We start from the raw sequence: 22,445 nt of genomic DNA on the forward strand, positions 1-22,445 counted from the left end.
CAGAAGCTCTTTAATTTAATGAGATCCCATTTGTCAATTTTGGCTTTTGCTGCTGTTGCTTTTGGTGTTTTAGACATGAAGTCTTTGCCCATGCCTATGTCCTGAATGGTACTACCTAGGTTTTCCTCTAGGATTTTTATGGTATTAGGTCTAACATTTAAGTCTCTAATCCATCTTGAATTAATTTTCATATAAGGAGTAAGGAAAGGATCCAGTTTCAGCTTTCTACTTATGGCTAGCCAGTTTTCCCAGCACCATTTATTAAATAGGGAATCCTTTCCCCATTTCTTGTTTCTCTCAGGTTTGTCAAAGATCAGCTGGCTGTAGATGTGTGGTATTATTTCTGAGGACTCGGTTCTGTTCCATTGGTCTATATCTCTGTTTTGGTACCAGCACCATGCTGTTTTGGTTACTGTAGCCTTGTAGTATAGTTTGAAGTCAGGTAGCGTGATGCCTCCAGCTTTGTTCTTTTGACTTAGGATTGTCTTGGAGATGCGGGCTCTTTTTTGGTTCCATATGAACTTTAAAGCAGTTTTTTCCAATTCTGTGAAGAAACTCATTGGTAGCTTGATGGGGATGGCATTGAATCTATAAATTACCTTGGGCAGTATGGCCATTTTCACGATATTGATTCTTCCTATCCATGAGCATGGTATGTTCTTCCATTTGTTTGTGTCCTCTTTTATTTCACTGAGCAGTGGTTTGTAGTTCTCCTTGAAGAGGTCCTTTACATCCCTTGTAAGTTGGATTCCTAGGTATTTTATTCTCTTTGAAGCAATTGTGAATGGAAGTTCATTCCTGATTTGGCTCTCTGTTTGTCTGTTACTGGTGTATAAGAATGCTTGTGATTTTTGCACATCAATTTTGTATCCTGAGACTTTGCTGAAGTTGCTTATCAGCTTAAGGAGATTTTGGGCTGAGACAATGGGGTTTTCTAAATATACAATCATGTCATCTGCAAACAGGGACAGTTTGACTTCTTCTTTTCCTAACTGAATACCCTTGATTTCTTTCTCTTGCCTAATTGCCCTAGCCAGAACTTCCAACACTATGTTGAATAGGAGTGGTGAGAGAGGGCATCCCTGTCTTGTGCCAGTTTTCAAAGGGAATTTTTCCAGTTTTTGCCCATTCAGTATGATATTGGCTGTGGGTGTGTCATAAATAGCTCTTATTATTTTGAGGTACTTTCCATCAATACCGAATTTATTGAGCGTTTTTAGCATGAAGGGCTGTTGAATTTTGTCAAAAGCCTTTTCTGCATCAATTGAGATAATCATGTGGTTCTTGTCTTTGGTTCTGTTTATATGCTGGATTATGTTTATTGATTTGTGAATGTTGAACCAGCCTTGCATCCCAGGGATGAAGCCCACTTGATCATGGTGGATAAGCTTTTTGATGTGTTGCTGAATCCGGTTTGCCAGTATTTTATTGAGGATTTTTGCATCGATGTTCATCAGGGATATTGGTCTAAAATTCTCTTTTTTTGTTGTGTCTCTGCCAGGCTTTGGTATCAGGATGATGTTGGCCTCATAAAATGAGTTAGGGAGGATTCCCTCTTTTTCTATTGATTGGAATAGTTTCAGAAGGAATGGTACCAACTCCTCCTTGTACCTCTGGTAGAATTCGGCTGTGAATCCATCTGATCCTGGACTTTTTTTGGTTGGTAGGCTATTAATTATTGCCTCAATTTCAGAGCCTGCTATTGGTCTATTCAGGGATTCAACTTCTTCCTGGTTTAGTCTTGGAAGAGTGTAAGTGTCCAGGAAATTATCCATTTCTTCTAGATTTTCCAGTTTATTTGCGTAGAGGTGTTTATAGTATTCTCTGATGGTAGTTTGTATTTCTGTGGGGTCGGTGGTGATATCCCCTTTATCATTTTTAATTGCGTCGATTTGATTCTTCTCTCTTTTCTTCTTTATTAGTCTTGCTAGTGGTCTGTCAATTTTGTTGATCTTTTCAAAAAACCAACTCCTGGATTCATTGATTTTTTGGAGAGTTTTTTGTGTCTCTATCTCCTTCAGTTCTGCTCTGATCTTAGTTATTTCTAGCCTTCTGCTAGCTTTCGAATGTGTTTGGTCTTGCTTCTCTAGTTCTTTTAATTGTGATGTTAGAGTGTCAATTTTAGATCTTTCCTGCTTTCTCTTGTGGGCATTTAGTGCTATAAATTTCCCTCTACACACTGCTTTAAATGTGTCCCAGAGATTCTGGTATGTTGTTTCTTTGTTCTCATTGGTTTCAAAGAACATCTTTATTTCTGCCTTCATTTCGTTATGTACCCAGTAGTCATTCAGGAGCAGGTTGTTCAGTTTCCATGTAGTTGAGCGGTTTTGATTGAGTTTCTTAGTCCTGAGTTCTAGTTTGATTGCACTGTGGTCTGAGAGACAGTTTTTTATAATTTCTGTTCTTGTACCTTTGCTGAGGAGTGCTTTACTTCCAATTACGTGGTCGATTTTGGAGTAAGTACGATGTGGTGCTGAGAAGAATGTATATTCTGTTGATTTGGGGTGGAGAGTTCTATAGATGTCTATTAGGTCTGCTTGCTGCAGAGATGAGTTCAATTCCTGGATATCCTTGTTAACTTTCTGTCTCGTTGATCTGTCTAATGTTGACAGTGGAGTGTTGAAGTCTCCCATTATTATTGTATGGGAGTCTAAGTCTCTTTGTAAGTCTCTAAGGACTTGCTTTATGAATCTGGGTGCTCCTGTATTGGGTGCATATATATTTAGGATAGTTAGCTCTTCCTGTTGAATTGATCCCTTTACCATTATGTAATGGCCTTCTTTGTCTCTTTTGGTCTTTGATGGTTTAAAGTCTGTTTTATCAGAGACTAGTATTGCAACCCCCGCTTTTTTTTGTTCTCCATTTGCTTGGTAAATCTTCCTCCATCCCTTTATTTTGAGCCTATGTGTGTCTCTGCGTGTGGGATGGGTCTCCTGAATACAGCAGACTGATGGGTCTTGACTCTTGATCCAGTTTGCCAGTCTGTGTCTTTTAATTGGAGCATTTAGTCCATTTACGTTTAAGGTTAATATTGTTATGTGTGAACTTGATCCTGCCATTATGATATTAACTGGTTATTTTGCTCGTTAGTTGATGCAGTTTCTTCCTAGCCTCGATGGTCTTCACATTTTGGCATGTTTTTGCAATGGCTGGTACTGGTTGTTCCTTTCCATGTTTAGTGCTTCCTTCAGGGTCTCTTGTAAGGCAGGCCTAGTGGTGACAAAATCTCTAAGCATTTGCTTATCTGTAAAGGATTTTATTTCTCCTTCACTTATGAAACTTAGTTTGGCTGCATATGAAATTCTGGGTTGAAAATTCTTTTCTTTAAGAATGTTGAATATTGGCCCCCACTCTCTTTTGGCTTGGAGAATTTCTGCCGAGAGATCTGCTGTTAATCTGATGGGCTTCCCTTTGTGGGTAACCCGACCTTTCTCTCTGGCTGCCCTTAAGATTTTTTCCTTCATTTCAACTTTGGTGAATCTGGCAATTATGTGTCTTGGAGTTGCTCTTCTCGAGGAGTATCTTTGTGGCATTCTCTGTATTTCCTGGATTTGAATGTTGGCCTGCCCTACTAGGTTGGGGAAGTTCTCCTGGATGATATCCTGAAGAGTGTTTTCCAACTTGGTTCCATTTTCCCCCTCACTTTCAGGCACCCCAATCAGACGTAGATTTGGTCTTTTTACATAATCCCATACTTCTTGCAGGCTTTGTTCATTTCTTTTTGTTCTTTTTTCTTTTGGTTTCTCTTCTCGCTTCATTTCATTCATTTGATCCTCAATCGCAGATACTCTTTCTTCCAGTTGATCGAGTCAGTTACTGAAGCTTGTGCATTTGTCACGTATTTCTCGTGTCATGGTTTTCATCTCTTTCATTTCGTTTATGACCTTCTCTGCATTAATTACTCTAGCCATCAATTCTTCCACTTTTTTTTCAAGATTTTTAGTTTCTTTGCGCTGGGTACGTAATTCCTCCTTTAGCTCTGAGAAATTTGATGGACTGAAGCCTTCTTCTCTCATCTCGTCAAAGTCATTCTCCGTCCAGCTTTGATCCGTTGCTGGCGATGAGCTGCGCTCCTTTGCCGGGGGAGATGCGCTCTTATTTTTTGAATTTCCAGCTTTTCTGCCCTGCTTTTTCCCCATCTTTGTGGTTTTATCTGCCTCTGGTCTTTGATGATGGTGATGTACTGATGGGGTTTTGGTGTAGGTGTCCTTCCTGTTTGATAGTTTTCCTTCTAACAGTCAGGACCCTCAGCTGTAGGTCTGTTGGAGATTGCTTGAGGTCCACTCCAGACCCTGTTTGCCTGGGTATCAGCAGCAGAGGCTGCAGAAGATAGAATATTTCTGAACAGCGAGTGTACCTGTCTGATTCTTGCTTTGGAAGCTTCCTCTCAGGGGTGTACTCCACCCTGTGACGTGTGGGGTGTCAGACTGCCCCTAGTGGGGGATGTCTCCCAGTTAGGCTACTCAGGGGTCAGGGACCCACTTGATCAGGGAGTCTGTCCCTTCTCAGATCTCAACCTCCGTGTTGGGAGATCCACTGCTCTCTTCAAAGCTGTCAGACAGAGTCGTTTGCGTCTGCAGAGTTTTCGGCTGTGTTTGTTATTGCCCTGTCCCCAGAGGTGGAGTCTACAGAGACAGGCAGGTTTCCTTGAGCTGCTGTGAGCTCCACCCACTTCGAGCTTCCCAGCAGCTTTGTTTACCTACTTAAGCCTCAGCAATGGCGGGCGCCCCTCCCCCAGCCTTGCTGCTGCCTTGCCGGTAGATCACAGACTGCTGTGCTAGCAATGAGGGAGGCTCCGTGGGTGTGGGACCCTCCCGGCCAGGTGTGGGATATGATCTCCTGGTGTGCCTGTTTGCTTAAAGCGCAGTATTGGGGTGGGAGTTACCCGATTTTCCAGGTGTTGTGTGTCTCAGTTCCCCTGGCTAGGAAAAGGGATTCCCTTCCCCCTTGCGCTTCCCAGGTGAGGCAATGCCTCGCCCTGCTTCAGCTCTCGCTGGTCGGGCTGCAGCAGCTGACCAGCACCGATCGTCCGGCACTCCCCAGTGAGATGAACCCAGTACCTCAGTTGAAAATGCAGAAATCACCGGTCTTCTGTGTCGCTCGCGCTGGGAGTTGGAGACTGGAGCTGTTCCTATTCGGCCATCTTGCTCCGCCCTCTTTTTCTTTTTTGCACTACCATTTTTGTCCTCCACTTTCCATTCTGTCTTTTCAACTTTGATGGTACTCTCTAGTCTGGCAGAGGACTCCAGGTTTACTTTTCTCTTTGTCTGTTTTCAGGAAGGCTTAGAAACTTAGGTTAGATTTTAAAGAAGCATTAGTTGCAAGGTTGACTGGAGAGAAGTGAGAAGCACTGTTTGTTCCTTTCATTGGTGGCAGAGCAGGAAATTCTGGTAGGTCAGCCCTGGCAGGCCACTGTGCTAACTCTCCCTGCCTCTAGTTCATAATCCGGTTCTTCTGAGATTGGAGGATATTGTTCTAGCGTTAGAGCTAGGACAACTCTTAAAGACAATCTATTCCATCTTCCTCATTTCTGAGGTACAAAAACTAACCTGTACAGGGAATAAGGAGAATATCCTGCTCTATATTCATGGTCTAAGACCGGTTTTCACTATTCATGTTACCTTCTTTCATACATTTTTTTAAAAAAACTGCAAGGAGACAGAGAGAGAGGGGGGGAGAGAGAGAGAGAATTGCATGGATAAGGACTTAAAAAATCCAGAAAATTCTTTATAATTAGAAGAGCAGCACACGGTTATTTTCAACTGTATTAAAAACACTCGTTTCATAGTTATTCACAATATAAGATTCTCATACCACACATACTCTGATTTCAGTAGGGATTGTTTATGTCTTGTCATCCAGGTTTATAATTTGAAAATTCCTTAGTTTTTTTTTTTTTAAAGAGTTTCCATGAACAACAAACATGCTTTTACAGCATAAATGGGAAATGAACATAACAGTCTCTTGTCTGTTATGTTCCAGGTTTTTCTGACCCCTTGTGAACATACAGGCTCACTGAGTACACCCCCACCAACCTGGTGGGCCCAGGTCCAGCAGCCTGAGGCAGATTTCCACTCAATGGCCTGGGATAGAACACTGAAATCGATAGGAGGGCCTCACCATTGGCAGCAACATCTCTGGGTAGGCTGGAGCATCTCTTGAGACATCATTGGGAATCCCCTCAAGACAAGGAAGTTCTAATTTCAGCCGCTCACAGGAGGGCAGCTTTCCATCCTTAATGCCTGAATGTTCTTTGTGAAAAATCTGCAGTATTTCATCTCTCTAAATGGCTCCATCTTCTGAATTTTTATTATAATCCCCCTGACCTGGCCCTCTCACATGGCCCAGTGTTCATCCTTCTTGATCACAATGTAGAACCATCCAAAAAGATTGTCCAGTTCTCTTTTGCTAAACCGTCTCACCTTCCCTCCAGCCTATGTCAAACACTGATCAGTTTTCTGTTTATATAATTTTGGCTTTTCCAGAATGTTGTATAAATGGAATTATATACCTATAAGAGGCCTTTTGCCTTTTCATTCTGGATAATGCATTTGAGATTCATCTAGACGTTGTGTGGTGAAAAATTGTCAGCCTCAATCAACTTCAGATAATTAGTTTTTGAGACTAAATAGAGGTGACCTAAGAGAATTAGTTTTAAAAGAGAGGGATGGGGCAATGAAAGAATACCAGGGAGAAAGACCTAAAAATTGTAAGTGTAGGTGATTATTTTGTGATTATTCCAGGGAGAAAGACTTAAAAATTGTAAGTATAGATGATTTTATAGTAATGAATTAAATTACGGGGATTATAAATATACACTTACAGGGAAAAAAATATCTCTTCTACTGCTCCTAGTACTAAAAGCCACCTAAAATGCTGGATAAAATACACCAAGCACGTGATTTCAGATGCACAGCTGAACCAAGAGGAAAATAGGTAAAATCTCTGGAAAGGGCAAGAATGAAGAAAGACAGGAAACCAGAAGGGTAATCAAATGCTGAAGTTGCAGCTGCCCTGAAGTTGTTGTCTAAAATAGAAACATGAAGCCACTTGGGGATCAGGAAACAAGGCCTTCGGCCTGAAAAAGGTAGGGAATCAGAACTGAGATTCTCCACATAGAGTGGGAACCCTCAAAGCACATTAATGGGCTTCAGTAATGTAATCAGCCTCAGTAATGGATTCAGGAATAACTGCTTCCAACAAAGAAAGACCACAAGGACAATTGTTGGTGCCAGCCTTCACTCTGGATGGGGATGTAAAAGTCTGATATGAGAATTTCTACATATTTAGGTTTAAATTTACACAACTTGCATGCTCTTGGAAACCAACAGCAAGAACTTGGAGTACCCATGTGTTGGGAGAGTCTCAGGCCTTTTGACGGAAGCAAAAGAAAATCCTTATGGAGAAATACATTCTCAATCCAGGCCCCTCAGGTTTCCCATGGATTAACATTAGATAACCATGGGCTTACACTCCAAAATTATAAAGCATGTGAGGAAAAAGGTTTTGCAAGTGAGGATCAGTAGCAAAAGCAACAAAATTGAACTCTCCTCTCACCCAACATTTTAGGTATTAGGAGTTATCAGACCTACAACTATGTTTAAAACGTAAAGAAATAAGATCATATAAAAAACTTAAGAGACTATCAAAACTGAATAGGCAAATTTGTCAAAGAATTGAAAAGACCTTATAAAATCAAAATGAACAGGGGAAATAGCATATTAGATGCAATCGATTAGATAATTCATTGAACTGAACGATGGCTCTGAAGTAATTGCCCAGAATGGAAAACAGAGGGACAAACAGATGGAAAACCTGAAAGAGGAAAGACATGAACAATGTAATGAGATTGCATTGCATCCAAATTACAAAATGAGAGAAGAGACAGAGTTGGAGAAAGATAGTATTTGAGGGGTAATGGCTGGAATTTTTTCTTGAATTGATGAAGATCATGAAACCTCAAATTCAGGAAACACAGTGAGTACCAAGCAGGTTAAATAAAAAGACCTAACATTGCAATTGCAGAACTCTGAAGAAGAAGAGAAGAGCACTAAGAGGCAGAAACAACAGACACCTATGGAGTAATGTATTCAGAGGGTTAAGAGAAAATGCCTTGAACCTGCATATAGAATTATTAAATATATACCCAGCCAACCCATTATCCTATATGTAAACAAAACGGAATTTACCACCAAATGATGCTCATTGAAATAACCGCTATCATTTGTATTTCTGGTACAAAAAATAATCTGAGAGGCAATGTCTGAAATGTGAAAAGAAAGGTGATTAAATAAATTAGTAAACATGGGTAAATAAAATAACAATAACAGTAATAATAATAATAATGTCTAATATGTGTCCTTAAAAAGCACAGAAAATAGAAATAAAATATTAGACAATAATAACATGATAGATGGGACTGTGTCATCAGAATTAAAGTATTGCAATATTCTTACACATGAGTGTAAAAATAAAATTGAACTCTAAATTTTAAGTTAAATAGAGTTAATTATTAAAAAGTTGAGGAGCCATCCGCTTGGAGAACTGAGAGTGAAGATATAAAGTATGGAAATTTTATTTTTATATCCTTGATGTTTACCATCAAGGATACTAAGACCCTAAGCCAACCTACCCCAAGAGAGGTCACTGCTAGCTGCAGGTTGGGCAGTTCTGTAGTGTTCTTGGTCATGCATTTGCAAAGTTTCTGAAGGGCAATGGAGATTACCAGGCATACAGCATGACTTCTGTGCAAACAGAGGAATTACAGAATATCATTACTATTCTACCAAGCAGCTCCATGAGAGGGGTTAACTAGGACACACGAGAATCAAATTAAAATCAGGAAAGCATTTTACAAGAGTTCTGACCTAGATGGGTAAACCTAGGGGAACTTCCTTTCTGTTGCCTCATTACTGGATTGAAGAATTGATCTTGCTTTTCTGGAGGTTCGTTTCACGTCCTGTTACTCCCATCTTCATACTCCAAAGCACTGAAGATTTCAAGTGTAGTATAAAGTGTGGTACATTGAAGTAGACTTCAGTTATTTTTACATAATTTTTTACATCATTTCTCTATGCTTTATTCAAAAAGAAGTTTAAATTTTTAAATAACCCTATTGAGTATTTTTTTTAACTAACGTGACTCAAATGAATTGGTCAGGTCATGTGAAGTCACATACAGGATATTTCAGTCAGTATGACCTTAAATGAATGTTAAAGGAACTTTAAAGTATGTTCTTACCCAATAGTGATAATATGTGAAGCAACTTACAACACTGCTCTTGTGAGAAAGAAGGCATCCAGGTTCTGAATGATGGTACATTGCCATTTATCCAAGCCTGTTGATAACTGGTTATGTTTTGTAAAATAAAGTTTCTTGGAGAGGCTAGTTGTTGCATTAAATATTACTGTCATCATGCTGCTGGTTTTGGGAGAACTCTAGTGTTCATTGTCCCAGCATTAAAGTGAAATGAAATATAAAGATGCAGTGAAGTTCATAAGACAAAAGTGAAATGGAAATGTTAGAAGCAAGCAGTTTTTCACTTTTGGAGCAGTATTGTCCTACACTGCAGCTGCACTTCCTAGACACCAGCAGTCAGAGAAACAACTCTTGCAACCAATAAAACCGGGCTACCTGATGCAATTGCCTTGGAAATGGAACTTTTGCAACAGGACCCAGTTTATCAAACATATTAGCCAACTTGTAGGCTTAGTGAATGATAAGTCTAATGAAGTATTGATGAGCATTTTTACCAGGCCTCAAGCTTGACAGAATTGAAACTTCTGTGTTTGGATTATGATCAGCTTGTTTGAACACTCAGCAAAAGATGCTTGTTTGTCCAGACACAGTGGCTCACACCTGTAATCCCAGCACTTTAGGAAGCCGAGGCGAGTGGTCACTTGAGGTCAGGAGTTCAAGACCAGCCTGGCCCACATGGTGAAACCCTGCCTTTACTAAAAATACAAAAATTAACCAGGCGTGGTGGCGCATGCCTGTACTCTCAGCCACTCTCAAGCTGAGGCATGAGAATCGCTTGAACCCAGGAAGTGGAGGTTGCAGTGAGCCAAGGTCATACCACTGCACTCCAGCCTGGGCAACAGAGTGAGACTCTGTCTCAAAAAAGACAAAGAAGAGAGAAGCTTGTTATTCAACACTTAAAGCATGTTTACCATTCGTATGAGTTGATCTTTCCTGAAATCATGCAGTATTATGTCTTCTTGAAGTCTATTCACATTCTTGAATCTTATCAGTATATAAGGAATATAGAGTTATTGGGTGCCAAAATACCCAGCACAATACTTGTATGTTTTTAATGTGCTACCGAATTAAAAACCTAAGAACTGTGTGCAGTCTAGGCCTTCTGTGATTTATTCCTTCAGTCGTTTCAAACATTAATATTGGTGCCTATCTGGCTATTTGCCTGCTACTATGTGTTTATAACTGCCACATTTAAAACAGTGTACATCAGATTTGTGTACCCATTGATTTTGTTGGCTTTCATCCAAGTCTAATGATGATTTCTTAATGTCTTTTTATAAATCTCATTTTGTGCTATTATGAAAATCTCCATTTTGAAAATCACAAACCTCTGGTTGAAAAGTTCATACAAAGTCAACATTGCACAGAAGCACATATCTTTAATGTCTGTCTCCAGACCAAAAAAGTATTAAAGTTAATTTAATGTCTGCATTTGAGGTGCAACTTAGAGGATCTGAAGGAAGAGTGGGAGAGCTGTTAAGGATTTTTAGCAAAATGTGTTTGTCTTGTTTAGGACATATGCTCTTTAGTAAATATTTTTAAGGTAGACATGCCTTATGATTGTAGCTGAAATAATTGTTAATAATACAATTTTTGAAAATCTTGTAATTTTTTTGCATATCTATTGGAAGTTGTTTACCAGCTGTTATTGTTTCAAATGTGATTTTTGTTCATCTCTTCTGAACCTCTCTTGCAAAAAGAGAAGTTAACTTCTGGTAGTGAATTGAGCAGAAATGTAATGTTTTTTAAGCCTGTTGAGCTGTATAACTTAATATTTGCATACTTAATAATTTGTTTTATTATACAATCAATGAAATGGTCATGTCTGTTGATGTCAGTTCAACCGTATACTTATACTGTCTGGATTGTGTGTTTCCAGTTTCGTGGGAGAAATAATTTGTCAGTGTTCACCAGCTTCCAAAAACTTGTGAAAGCTTAAACACCTAAATTGATAATGAATGCAAAAAAGAAGAAAAATTAAGCGGATTTACTAATTACATGGAAATAGAATGCATAACTTCTTGAAGTTGTACTTCTAAAATAGTTCTATCTAAAATAAACTCTATCCAAAAGAAAACAGGCAAAGAGAAAAAAGATAAAGGAGGACAAAATAGGATGCAAAATTAATCTGGTAGCAGTAATTCCAAATATATCAATAATTGCAAAATGTAAATGGACTAAACTTACTCCTTGAGAGACGGGGATTATTTAATTGGATAAAAATTAAACTTAGCTAAGTAATATTTATGAAAGAGACACCCTAATATTACATGTATGAAACATTAAAAATAAGCAGGTAACAAAAGGTATGGCAGGCAAATACTAAACAAAAGAAGCTGAGGTCATTATATTGTATTAATGTAAGAATAAAATGAACTTTAGCCTAGAAAGCTTTATGAAAGATAAAAAGTGTCATGACATAAGGATTAAAGACTGAATTTACCAAGAAGAGATAATAGTGCTAGACTGCTATGCATTTAATTACCCAGCCTTATAATATAAAACAAAAATTGATGGAATTGCAAGGAAAGATTGAAAACGATCTACCATCACATGGGAGATTGAGAACCACCACTACCATTCTAACAATCTGATAAGGTATGCTTATGACTTCAGATAAAACTTCCAATTAAGATATCATACATGGATTGCCAAAAGTATCATGTCTTAACAACTTAGGTAGACCGAAAAAAGAGGTTCTAGCGGTGACAAAGGCTTTGATGTCGAAAATGCATGTGGAAACTTAGAATAAAATTTCTAAACTAAAATTTTATATAACAAATATTTATATATTAACTAAATATCACAAATGAAAATTTGATTATTGGCATATTAAAGTGTAGTCAATTTAGGGGGAAATGGGATTGTCTTATATTGATGAATTCCTTATATGAGGCATATACATTACATTTAAATATAGTCAACAGTTTACTGCAGACACAAAGATACAACTGTAAGTGTTTATAATTCTTCAAGATAATGAAACCATGCTTCAGATGTGATTTGTGGCTTTTTGGAACTGGAGGGACTGCAGACATAATATGGTTCATCACTATTTTTCAATAGATGGGAAAACCAAGATCAAAAATAGTATGTATTGCTTTGTATTTCATGTGTTTTACATTCTTGACTTCTGAGTTAAGTACCTGTACACCAAGTATTGCAATCACCTTTCTCTTCTTGTATTTACATGCAGTGTTAACAACATACAGTTTGGGCAATTAATAATATTCCTTTTTTCTTTTAATAAAAGTTGTTTGTCTGAGTTTAGGAAAATGATAACAGTATTAAGCCTGAGACTCAGATCTAGTCCTAATCCGGTTGTTGTATTTTATCAAAACTATATAAAATTGATATGAAGGTACTGTTCACCATAATTAACTATGAACTGTACATTCAGTGTAAGTATAACTTTTAACCATGAAGCCTATCTCAAACTTTGCATATGATTTTTAAAAATATGAATGAAAAGTTGTACTAGTGATAAAGTCTTTGGAAGAGGAAGGAATAATATGGATGGCCCTGTGCCCTCTTAAAGGGGGAAAAATACCTGTTAAGAATTTTGAGAATGCTTTCTTTCCCTATGGACAAATTTCTCTCTTCCAGGGAGAGACAGTTACAACCAATCCATTGATCCATTTTTTTCATGAACAGCCTTTGCAGCAGTCACACATTGAACCCATTTGTGAGGTCTTCACATTAGATTTAGAGAGAAAGTCTCTTAGTTTGGATCTTTGTGGTAATATTTTTCTTTGCTTTTCCCCTTTTTCTTTCTCTACCCAAATCCATTACCTCGTATTCTCTTCCTACCCCCATCCCCAACAATTTGAAATAAATACTAAAGAACTGGTTGAGAAGGGGAAGAAGGAGATTGTTGGTCATTGAGGAAACATGTTTTGTTGGCTAATTGTGTCTTGAGTAGCTTCAAGGATTTTTAAAGAAATACCTACTGGAAGGTGCAACCACTTCTGGCTCCCTCACCCACTTTTGGCTGCCTCTGAGAGTCACTGTACATACTGCACCGGGTGTCAGAAACTGGAGAATCCATTGGGAATGCCTTTAAAATAACCTGTGAGAGAAAGAAGAGCATGGCATATGCAAACCGCTTTAGAGTCAAGGAGTTCTGGGTGGATTTGAATCTCCTCTCAACCTGCTACCCGAGTGATCCACTGCCATCTCTGACTCCTACTTGTCTTCCACCACTACAAAATAGCAACTGTTAACCTTCTCAGACTATAATAACTATCAGTGTTAAAAGTACCTGGGAAAGTGCCTGACACATGTTCAACTATCCAGAAATGGTAGCCATTATCAGGAATACTTTTATTATCATTATTATATTAATTATCCAGACTTGATTGCTCTGAGTAGAGAAATAGAGGTTCCATGAAAAGCAAGGCTGAGCTGGACTGAGAAATGCTGCTACCCATTTGAAAGCTTATACCACATGAAAGACTATTGTTATGCTTTTTTCTGTAATCTTCAGACACATATTTTCTATCCACTGTTGTTTTAAAGGTCATCTTGAATTGATTCAGCCCTATATCGTCTAAGCACATCCCCTTTGCTAACCTGTATTTTAATATTATGATAGTTGATATTTGACAGGGCACTGTTTCAATAATGTTATTTATATTCAATGCAAGAAAATGTAAGTTCTTAGAGGAAAAGAAACTTTAGTAGCTGGAGAGTTTAATAGCAGTTTTATTTTAATTCTCTTAGGTATTTATTATTAATTTTCTATAAATATATCCAGATGTGGGTGTAGTACATAGATTCTATGAACAAATTCTAGCAATTATTTGATACGTTGTCTTCTGAAATTTTCTACCTCTGGACCTAGTTTTATCTTTTCTGAAAGTATCAACCCTTTGCCTATAGTAGAAATATTTTAAATCAATTATACTGTGATACCTAGATTAAAAGTAAGTTTGAAGTAACAAATACTCTAAGAACTAGTGTGCATTTTGCTTCGTTTATTTTCAGCAGGTAATTTGTTTTTCTAGCCAAGAATAAATTGAAATCCAGACAAATTAGGTAAGCTTTATGTCTTATTTAGTGGGTTTTCTTGTTTGGTCTGACGTCTCTTTTTTGCTCATGTTTTTAGGCTCAGCTATGTGAACCATGCAGAAGACCTGGCCTCCAAGCTCCTACAATGTTCCCCAAAGAACAGACTATCGGCACAGGCTGCCTTGAGCCACGAGTATTTTAGTGACCTGCCCCCACGGCTATGGGAACTCACCGATAGTGAGTATGACAAATCCACAACATCCAGTCCAAGCAGAGACATCATTTTATTTTAGCATCTGTATGTAACGTGTATACAGAGATTCACATATTTGTGTGTGCACAAACATAAGATAATGTATGTTTGTATGTGCATTACATTGGTGTGTGTGTTTGTGTGTGTGTGTGTATGGAGAGAGAGAGAGAGAGAGAACAGGGGAAGGGGGGCCATGTGTATATATATTTAGTGGAATCCTGCCATTCATTTGCTAGCTTACCAGACACAGGAAGAAAATGGATTCCTTTTTTGCTATCTCTGCTCTGCAGTCTGCAGCTGTGCATCTTTGTATTTGATTATGTGTGTGTCCAAAAAAATGATCTGAGCAGTCATAAAGGAAAAGGAAAATATGATTTACATATTTAGTGCTTTATGCATACAGTACTTTTTAACTGGCTGCAGTACACAGAGGAGAAGATGATTCATTTCTGTTTGATTCTCAGAGACCATCTTGGTTGTAACAATAACCTTAAAAAGGGCTGCTATGCAGCGAGCTGAGGAACAGAGTTGGCAATTGGCTAATGCACTGAATTGTCATGTACAGACTGAAGACGTGTAATTCATTTTAACTGCAAATGCTCTTGGTATTTGTATAGACAGCTCTTCTCTGAATCTTTTAAAAGAAAACACATTCCTGGGTGGGTTTTGTTTTGTTTTTATAAAAGTCTTCATATTTATACAGCCTTTAAAAATTACATTTTAAATATTTGGGGGAGGATTTATGGCTGGGAGGATCTCAGATTTCTTCCAAAGTGTGAAACAGAATTCTTGTGAAATTTTGTACAAACTGTTACCGTCAGAATATTTTTGTTCAATGGTGATATGTTCTTTCCAAAGAACAATTAGAGATATTTCTTCTATACTCTTTTCTGATTGCCTTAAAAATTAACATGCTGCATATATTCATTAATATTTATCATGTGTTTATTAATCCTTGGTATACATCACTTACAGTAGACGTACGATTATTTCTTCGTTCTCTTGGATTTTAGACTTCTTTCACCCATTGTAATGTTGGATTCTCCTTGGTGGCAATAACCCATTATTTTGGAACTAAGTTCTAAGTACAACTCCTCTTGGGTATTTCTATCCTAAATCTTTTTTTGATATTCCACATTTATTTCTCATTACTTGTTTTTAACCCTAAAGTGACTATAGATATATTAATCTACTACTCCCCTTAATGCTTAGCAAATCCTCATTAACATTTCACATATTTCCAGCCCATATTTACTCAATACTCTGCCCTACTTCCTTTCTAAAGACTACTCACTGACTATTACAACAGCTACCCTCAAATTTTTTTAAATTAAAAATTAAATCCCTATGGGAAAATAATTTTTCTATACGGAAAACAAAAATGATGTAAATAGGCTCACTAGTTTATGGCTCATCACACTCAAACATATGATTTGTTTTCCTGTTTAGTGTAACTTGTAACTTGATATCACTCTTCCTTGGTGACATCTCAATCCCATCTGACTTGATGATTGAGTTTAAGCCAGGATTTTGATGGTCTATGAATTCTGAATTCTGTAGTAGTACTTTTCTGTTAATATGGACTTATTACCCACTTGCCACTTAGTTTATCAGCCAGTGGTTAAATCCAGTTTCTATCAGTGAGTTAATGCCTACACATTATCACTCGGCAGCAGACTGCCAAGGGAGACAGCCTTGTCCCCGTCATTAACAAGCACAATGTATGCAGAACACCAGAGGGGAATTAAAACCACAAAAAATACCTCAGGGTGGTATTTTTAATATGAGAATTTAATTTGTAATTTCACAGATTAAGAATTTTGGCTGCATTAATCCCTTTATCAGCTCACAGCAGGCTATTTGCAGAAGCATAACCATAAGGCGATATTCATTGGCAGAAACACGTCTTTGCATAACGTTAAACATCAGGAGCGGTGAAACCTTTTGAAGGGGGGAGAATAAAGATGAAAAATCATTATATTTTTAAAGCAAGATTCTACTAAATGCCTCCAGTAACAATTTTGAGTTATAGAAATGTATTTCTGTGTCTAGAAGATAATCATTATGAAGCATAAATCCAGTTGCAAGAAAGGACAATCCCAGTATTAAATACTATAGTCATTTCCATTTAGAACAACGTGGCTGTACTTGTAAACATGTTTACAAAACAAAGAATTCCCAGACTTTGGAGACTTTGGGAATTAGTTTGTTTAAGTGAAATGACTGGTTTGGGTGACTTATTGTCTAGGTTAGTATTCTGCAGACTATATTTAGAAGTTTTTATATGTTTTTATAATTGAATTTCACATTAGCATAGAGTCTTGTAAAAGTTCACCATCTGGCAAAGGCAGCAGTGGCGGTGGCAGCAGTAGCAGCAGCACCTGTAATACCCTTACGTGCTGCTTTTTCAAGGAGATTTAGAAGGAGGTCCACCTGGAAAGAAGTGTTACAGAACCAATAAATGGATTGTTTTAGCAACCAAGCTGTAGTTTAGGAACCTTGCTGTCTCAGTTTGGTCACACTGCAATAACAAAATACTGTAGACTGGGTGGCTTAAACAGCAGACGTTTATTTCTGTTGGGAATGGGAGGTCCAAGATAAAGGTGCCAGCAGATTCGATTCCTGGTAAGGTCTTTCTTCTCAGCTTGTGAAGGGCACCTTGCTGTGTCTTCACAGGGTGGAGAGACCAATCTCTTCCTCTTCTCACAAAGCCATTAATCTCATCATGAGGGCTCCGCCCTTATGACTTCATCTAACCCTAATTACCCTCCTAAAGCCCCATCTCCAAATGCCATCGCATTAGGGGTTACGGCTTCAACAGATGAATTTGGGGACGGACACAATTCAATCTCATTCCTAAAGCTGGCTCATAGCACCTTCTAAAGAATTTCCACAAGAGGAAAACACTTATGCAAGCAGGAAGCAAAATCAAGTTAAAAGGAGAAGATGGGAACAAAAATAAGTTACAAGTAGATTTAAGCCTTCTTGGCCTAGTGTAATATATCAGACCCCGAGAGAAGGGCATCAAGTGTTGTTGGAGCCTGAGTAACACAGAGCCCTGCAGTCATTTCATGGATTCGTATAAAAATGAAATTATGGGCTTATGTCAGACACATGCTTTGGAATAATACATAATAATGTAATATCTTTCTTTATTATACTATTCCTTAAAATCTCATCAGGTTACGTAGTACCAAAATTTAGAGGTAATCTATTAGTGTGCCACTGAAGCAGGAATTATAAAAGCAGAAAGCAAGAATAATGGTACAGTTATCTGGGGATCTGGCTGTTAAAGCTGGATAATTCTGGTGGCACCCTGTTATTCTCCCTCTGTCCTGAAACCCCAACAGCTTTGTCCCACTTCTTCTCAAATATTTGATTGCAGGGAAGTAAATGGAGGACTGATTTAGAAGAAATTCATTACTTTTCCCAAATACACCACAGGGCATTCTCCTGGGTATACTATCAAGTTACATAAATAATTGAAGCTGTACTACCCTTGTCAAAGTAAATGAACAAAATACACTTCATAGCACAGAGTCCTTGATTTTATTACACTCATTTGCTAATTCACAAAACTCAAATTCAGTGAAAGAAGGCCAACAAATCGGTACAGTGTGAAGAGCACTGAACTGGGAATCAGACTACCTGGACTGCAGCTTCAGCTCCACTGTTAACTAGCCAGGGAACTTTGGACAAGTGCCTTAGTCTCTCTGGGCTTCCCATTTCTCACTTAAGGAGCGAGTAAGACGGACACAGTAGTCTCCAGGGACCTTTCTAGCTCTAGAGTTTGTCGATTTTCCCACATATTCCTGTATATGTTCTATATATCGTCCTAGAGCAGCATAATGCTCTTAATGTAGCTCTGTGCCATCTTTTTAAAAATGAAACAGGTGCACCCATTTCAGATGTAAGATTTGCTGCCTTCAGTTCCTAGACTTTTGTTCTGTTTTGAATCCTTTCCAAACAGGCTTTTGTGTCCACAATGCCTGGCTTTCGAAGCCTCTATCCATTGGTCTTTTCCCAGCCTATCGAAGATTCAGTGCAATTGACAACCATCTCCTCCTACTAATACTTCTTTTGCTTGGTTTCCAGGACAGTATTCTCTCATTGCTTTCCTCTAGTTTAGAAAGCTAAAGTCTCCTCTTCACGCTCCTTTGCTGATTTCTCTTCATCTGCCAGACCTTTCACATTAGAGTGTCCTGGGGCTGAATCCTCAGATCTGTCTATCTGCATGGACTCCCTGGAGCCTAGATGATCTCATCCCATCTCATGATTTAAATATCATCTGTACACTGACAGTTTTCAAATTTCCATCTCCAGTCCTGTCTTCCCTGACTTGACTTGCATATCCAACTGACACTCAACATTTCCATTTGACCATTTAGTAGGCCTCTCACACTTAATCTTATCAAAACTGAACTCATCTTTCCCCTCAAACTTGCGCCTTCTCTAGTCTTACCCTTGTCAGTAAATAGCAGCATCATTCTTCCAGTTGATGGAAGCTATCCCTAACTCATCTTTTTTTGGTTCCACTCCACATTCAGTTCTTCCACAGACCCTGTTGTTGCTACCTTCACAGTATATCCAGGATCATGCCACTCCTCACTTCACTGCTATCACCCTGCCCTCAGTCACTCACCATCTTTCAACCACATTTTTACAGTTACCTCCTACCTGGTTTGCCTGCTTCTCTTCTTGCCTCCTTAAAGTCAGCTCTCGCTGTTTCCTCTTCTTATATGCGTGCTTGCTCTAGACATATGCATGGCTTGCCCTCTTACCTCATTTGATTCTCTCCACCAGTGTCCCTTCTCAGGAGAGACTTCACTGACCTCCTTCCACCCTAAAACTTCCAGTTTCTCTTCCCTGCTTTATTTTTCTTCATAACATTTACCACTCTTTAATGTATTATATCTGCTTGGTTGCTTATTGCCTGTCTCCCCCAACTGGACTCTATAACAACAGGGATTTCCTTTCATTCTGATTTATTTAGTACAGGATTCTGAAATTCCCAGAACAGTGTGAGGTTCAATAAATATTTTTCCAGTGAATGAAAGAATGGAACAAAGGAAGGGCAAAATATGTTGTTTCCCAATCTAAGTTCATTGTTCTAGATCAGAGAAATGTGGGAGATAGTCTGAGCTGTGGTTCTGAGGGAAAGGCAGACCATCCTATCATATGTTTGCTTATGTGTATAAATGTGTGTGTGCCTGCGACCACCTGGCATTTCAAAGATCAAAACATACCATGATGTTCAGTGTACTGGGCATCCAAACTTGCATCTCAGTCTCCATTAAAAAAAAACAACATGATTATAAATGTTTATACGTATATAAATGAAAATTTCGTATTCTGTCCACAGTGTCTTCTATTTTTACTGTCCCAAATGTGAGATTGCAACCAGAAGCTGGAGAAAGCATGCGGGCCTTTGGGAAAAACAATAGTTATGGCAAAAGTCTATCAAACAGCAAGCACTGACAAGCAGCACATTCTCAAGAGCACACAGGTAAGATGACCTGCTTTACCAGGAAAGTAGTATTTAATGGATATTGAACAGATTCTTTAAGTGAAATATTTCAGACTCGTTTTTTCACCAACTATCCTATGAGTCTCTTGTGTGCATTATGGCGTTCATCAGACCTTCTATTGAGATAGAATGCTCTCAGTTATTTCCACATTTTCAGGCACCTACTAGACTCTAACTAAAATTATACTTTATCTTATGCTTTTATTTATATTGTCATAGGCAAACCATTTTAGTTATAAGCAAGTCATTTTAACTACTCACATTGCTCACAGAGATTAGAAAAAGGTTCACTTTGGGCTGTTTCTAAGCCACAGACCTACTTTCTTTTGTCCACTCAATTTTTCTAATTAGTTCAAGAGCAGCCTGGGCAACATGGTGAAAGCCCATCTTTACAAAACTACAAAAATTACCTGGGCATGGTAGTGGCATTTGCCTATAGTCCCAGCTACTTGGGAGGCTGAGGTGGGAGGATGGTTTGAGCCTGGGAGGCTGAGGTTGCACCACTGCACTCCAGCCTGAGTGACAGAGCCAGACCCTGTCTCAAAAAATAAATAAATAAAATAAAAAGTATTCAAGTAACTCAAAGGATATATGCAGCATTGCAGTAGTTCCTCTTCCTTCCTCCCTCTCTTAGTTTGAAATATGTTAACAGGCTAAATTGATAGCATGGTAAAGAGAAAATTTTAAACTATACACATTGTCTTGTGGGTAATCTGCCAGTATCTTGAGCTACTCCTGGACTTAGCTTTTGAATACCCTCAACATAGGGGTCAGTTTTGGCCTATCAGGGGCATGGTGGCAATTTGTGAATGATTTGGAGATAAAAGATTTCCAGATAAAATATGATGTATAAATGACAGTCAGAAGATGTTACTGTTAACTTGTCACTCCATAGGTAAGAGTCTTCATTCTTCGTGTTATTTCTCCCTGTAGAATAAAAAGCACAACTCTTGGTTGCATTTGTACTCCCACTCTGAATTTCAATTGGTCAGACAAAGAGTGGGGCTAAGTTTTTGACAAGCTACCTCCTGGTATTGAGAATGGTTTTGATTCATGAGGGTTACATCATATGCTTTTTAAAAGTATTTAACCTGCATTATCATAATGAGGGCCCTGGCTTTATAAATCCCTTAACCAATTCAGTGGAACAAAACAAAAAAGTGGACTTTATTTGTGCTGCTGCCTCATACACACATGCACACAAGCAAGCCTGAATTTCAATTGCAAGACTGTGTTCCTTCTTCTTGGCTCTTTTGAGATCCCCTGACCTGAGCCCAGGCAGTCAAAGCTGCTAGAACGTGTTTCAGCTCCGCTCCTCCTTGGGAAATCAAATCAAGCTCACAGGACAGACGTGTTGCTTGGAAAGTCTCAAAGGTTGCTAATTGAAAAGAGATTTTTTAAAAGGTGCTCAGAACTACAATCATCAGTATATAAAAGCCTTTACAAAAATGTAAAAATATATTTTCTTCACATATATTTTTTAAACTAGATATCAGTTATATCTACACAGTAGAAGCTTTCCTCTAGAATTATTTGATAGCAACACAAATATTTTTTTCTGTGAGTTTTGCCTTTTTCACATCAACTTGTAAAGCTTTTTTTTTTTTTTTTTTTTTTTTTTTGAGATGCAGTTTTGCTCTTTTGCCCAGGCTAGAGTGAAGTGGCGCAATCTCAGCTCACTGCAACCTCTGCCTCCACCTGGGTTCAAGCAATTCTCCTGCATCAGGCTCCCTAGTAGCTGGGATTACACCACGCCCGGCTAGTTTTTGTATTTTTAGTAGACAGGGGGTTTCGTCATGTTGGCCAGGCTGGTCTCGAACTCCTGACCTCGGTTGATCCACCCACCTCGGCCTCCCAAAGTGCTAGGATTACAGGCATGAGTCACCACGCCTGGCCAATAAAGCTTTAATATTATCGTTGGTGTAGTTTTCTTTCAATCCAAATGCCTCAGCTTGATTCAACATAATGCTGAGGAAACAACTCAGTTTCTTTTTTCTCAGAAAAGCTATAGGGAAGATGGATTCTAAGAGTTTTCTGTCAGTCAGCAGAAAAAGAAATTATTTTAATGTCTCACCTTTGCAGAGTTTTTAAATAAATGGGGCCATCTTAGAGATCAAATAATGTAGCCTATTTATTGGCCTATTTATATCTTGTGGAATGGCCTTACTCTGACCAATACTGAATATCATCTAGACATTATAGAGCAAAATGTCTACGTAGATAAGATATCCTTAGAGAAAAATCTGTAATTTCTTAGACTTTAATTTTGCTGTTGCTGTTGAATTCATTGACTGTTTAGAGAAGGCTTTGACATCTTGGGACATTTGAATTTCCTCAAATGTCCCAATTCTTTGTAATGCCTAGAGAGACTGGGAAGGAGAGGGAGGCCAAAGGGGT

General features: G+C 38.4%; 1 protein-coding gene across 4 annotated transcripts in view; it reads left to right on the forward strand.

Moving 5' to 3' along the window:
- LOC105475476 (cyclin dependent kinase 14) overlaps positions 1–22,445 on the forward strand; it is a 594,776-nt gene that overhangs the window by 487,687 nt on the left and 84,644 nt on the right. For all 4 annotated transcript variants that reach the window (XM_011730740.2, XM_011730739.3, XM_071094797.1 and 1 more), the window contains 2 exons: positions 14,366–14,505; positions 19,884–20,027. In XM_011730740.2, coding sequence (XP_011729042.1) covers positions 14,366–14,505; positions 19,884–19,999 — 256 coding nt within the window. In that variant the 3' untranslated portion in view covers positions 20,000–20,027. The remainder of the gene's footprint in view (positions 1–14,365; positions 14,506–19,883; positions 20,028–22,445) is intronic.

Source organism: Macaca nemestrina, chromosome 4 (genome assembly GCF_043159975.1).
Source record: "Macaca nemestrina isolate mMacNem1 chromosome 4, mMacNem.hap1, whole genome shotgun sequence".
NCBI lineage: Eukaryota > Metazoa > Chordata > Mammalia > Primates > Cercopithecidae > Macaca > Macaca nemestrina.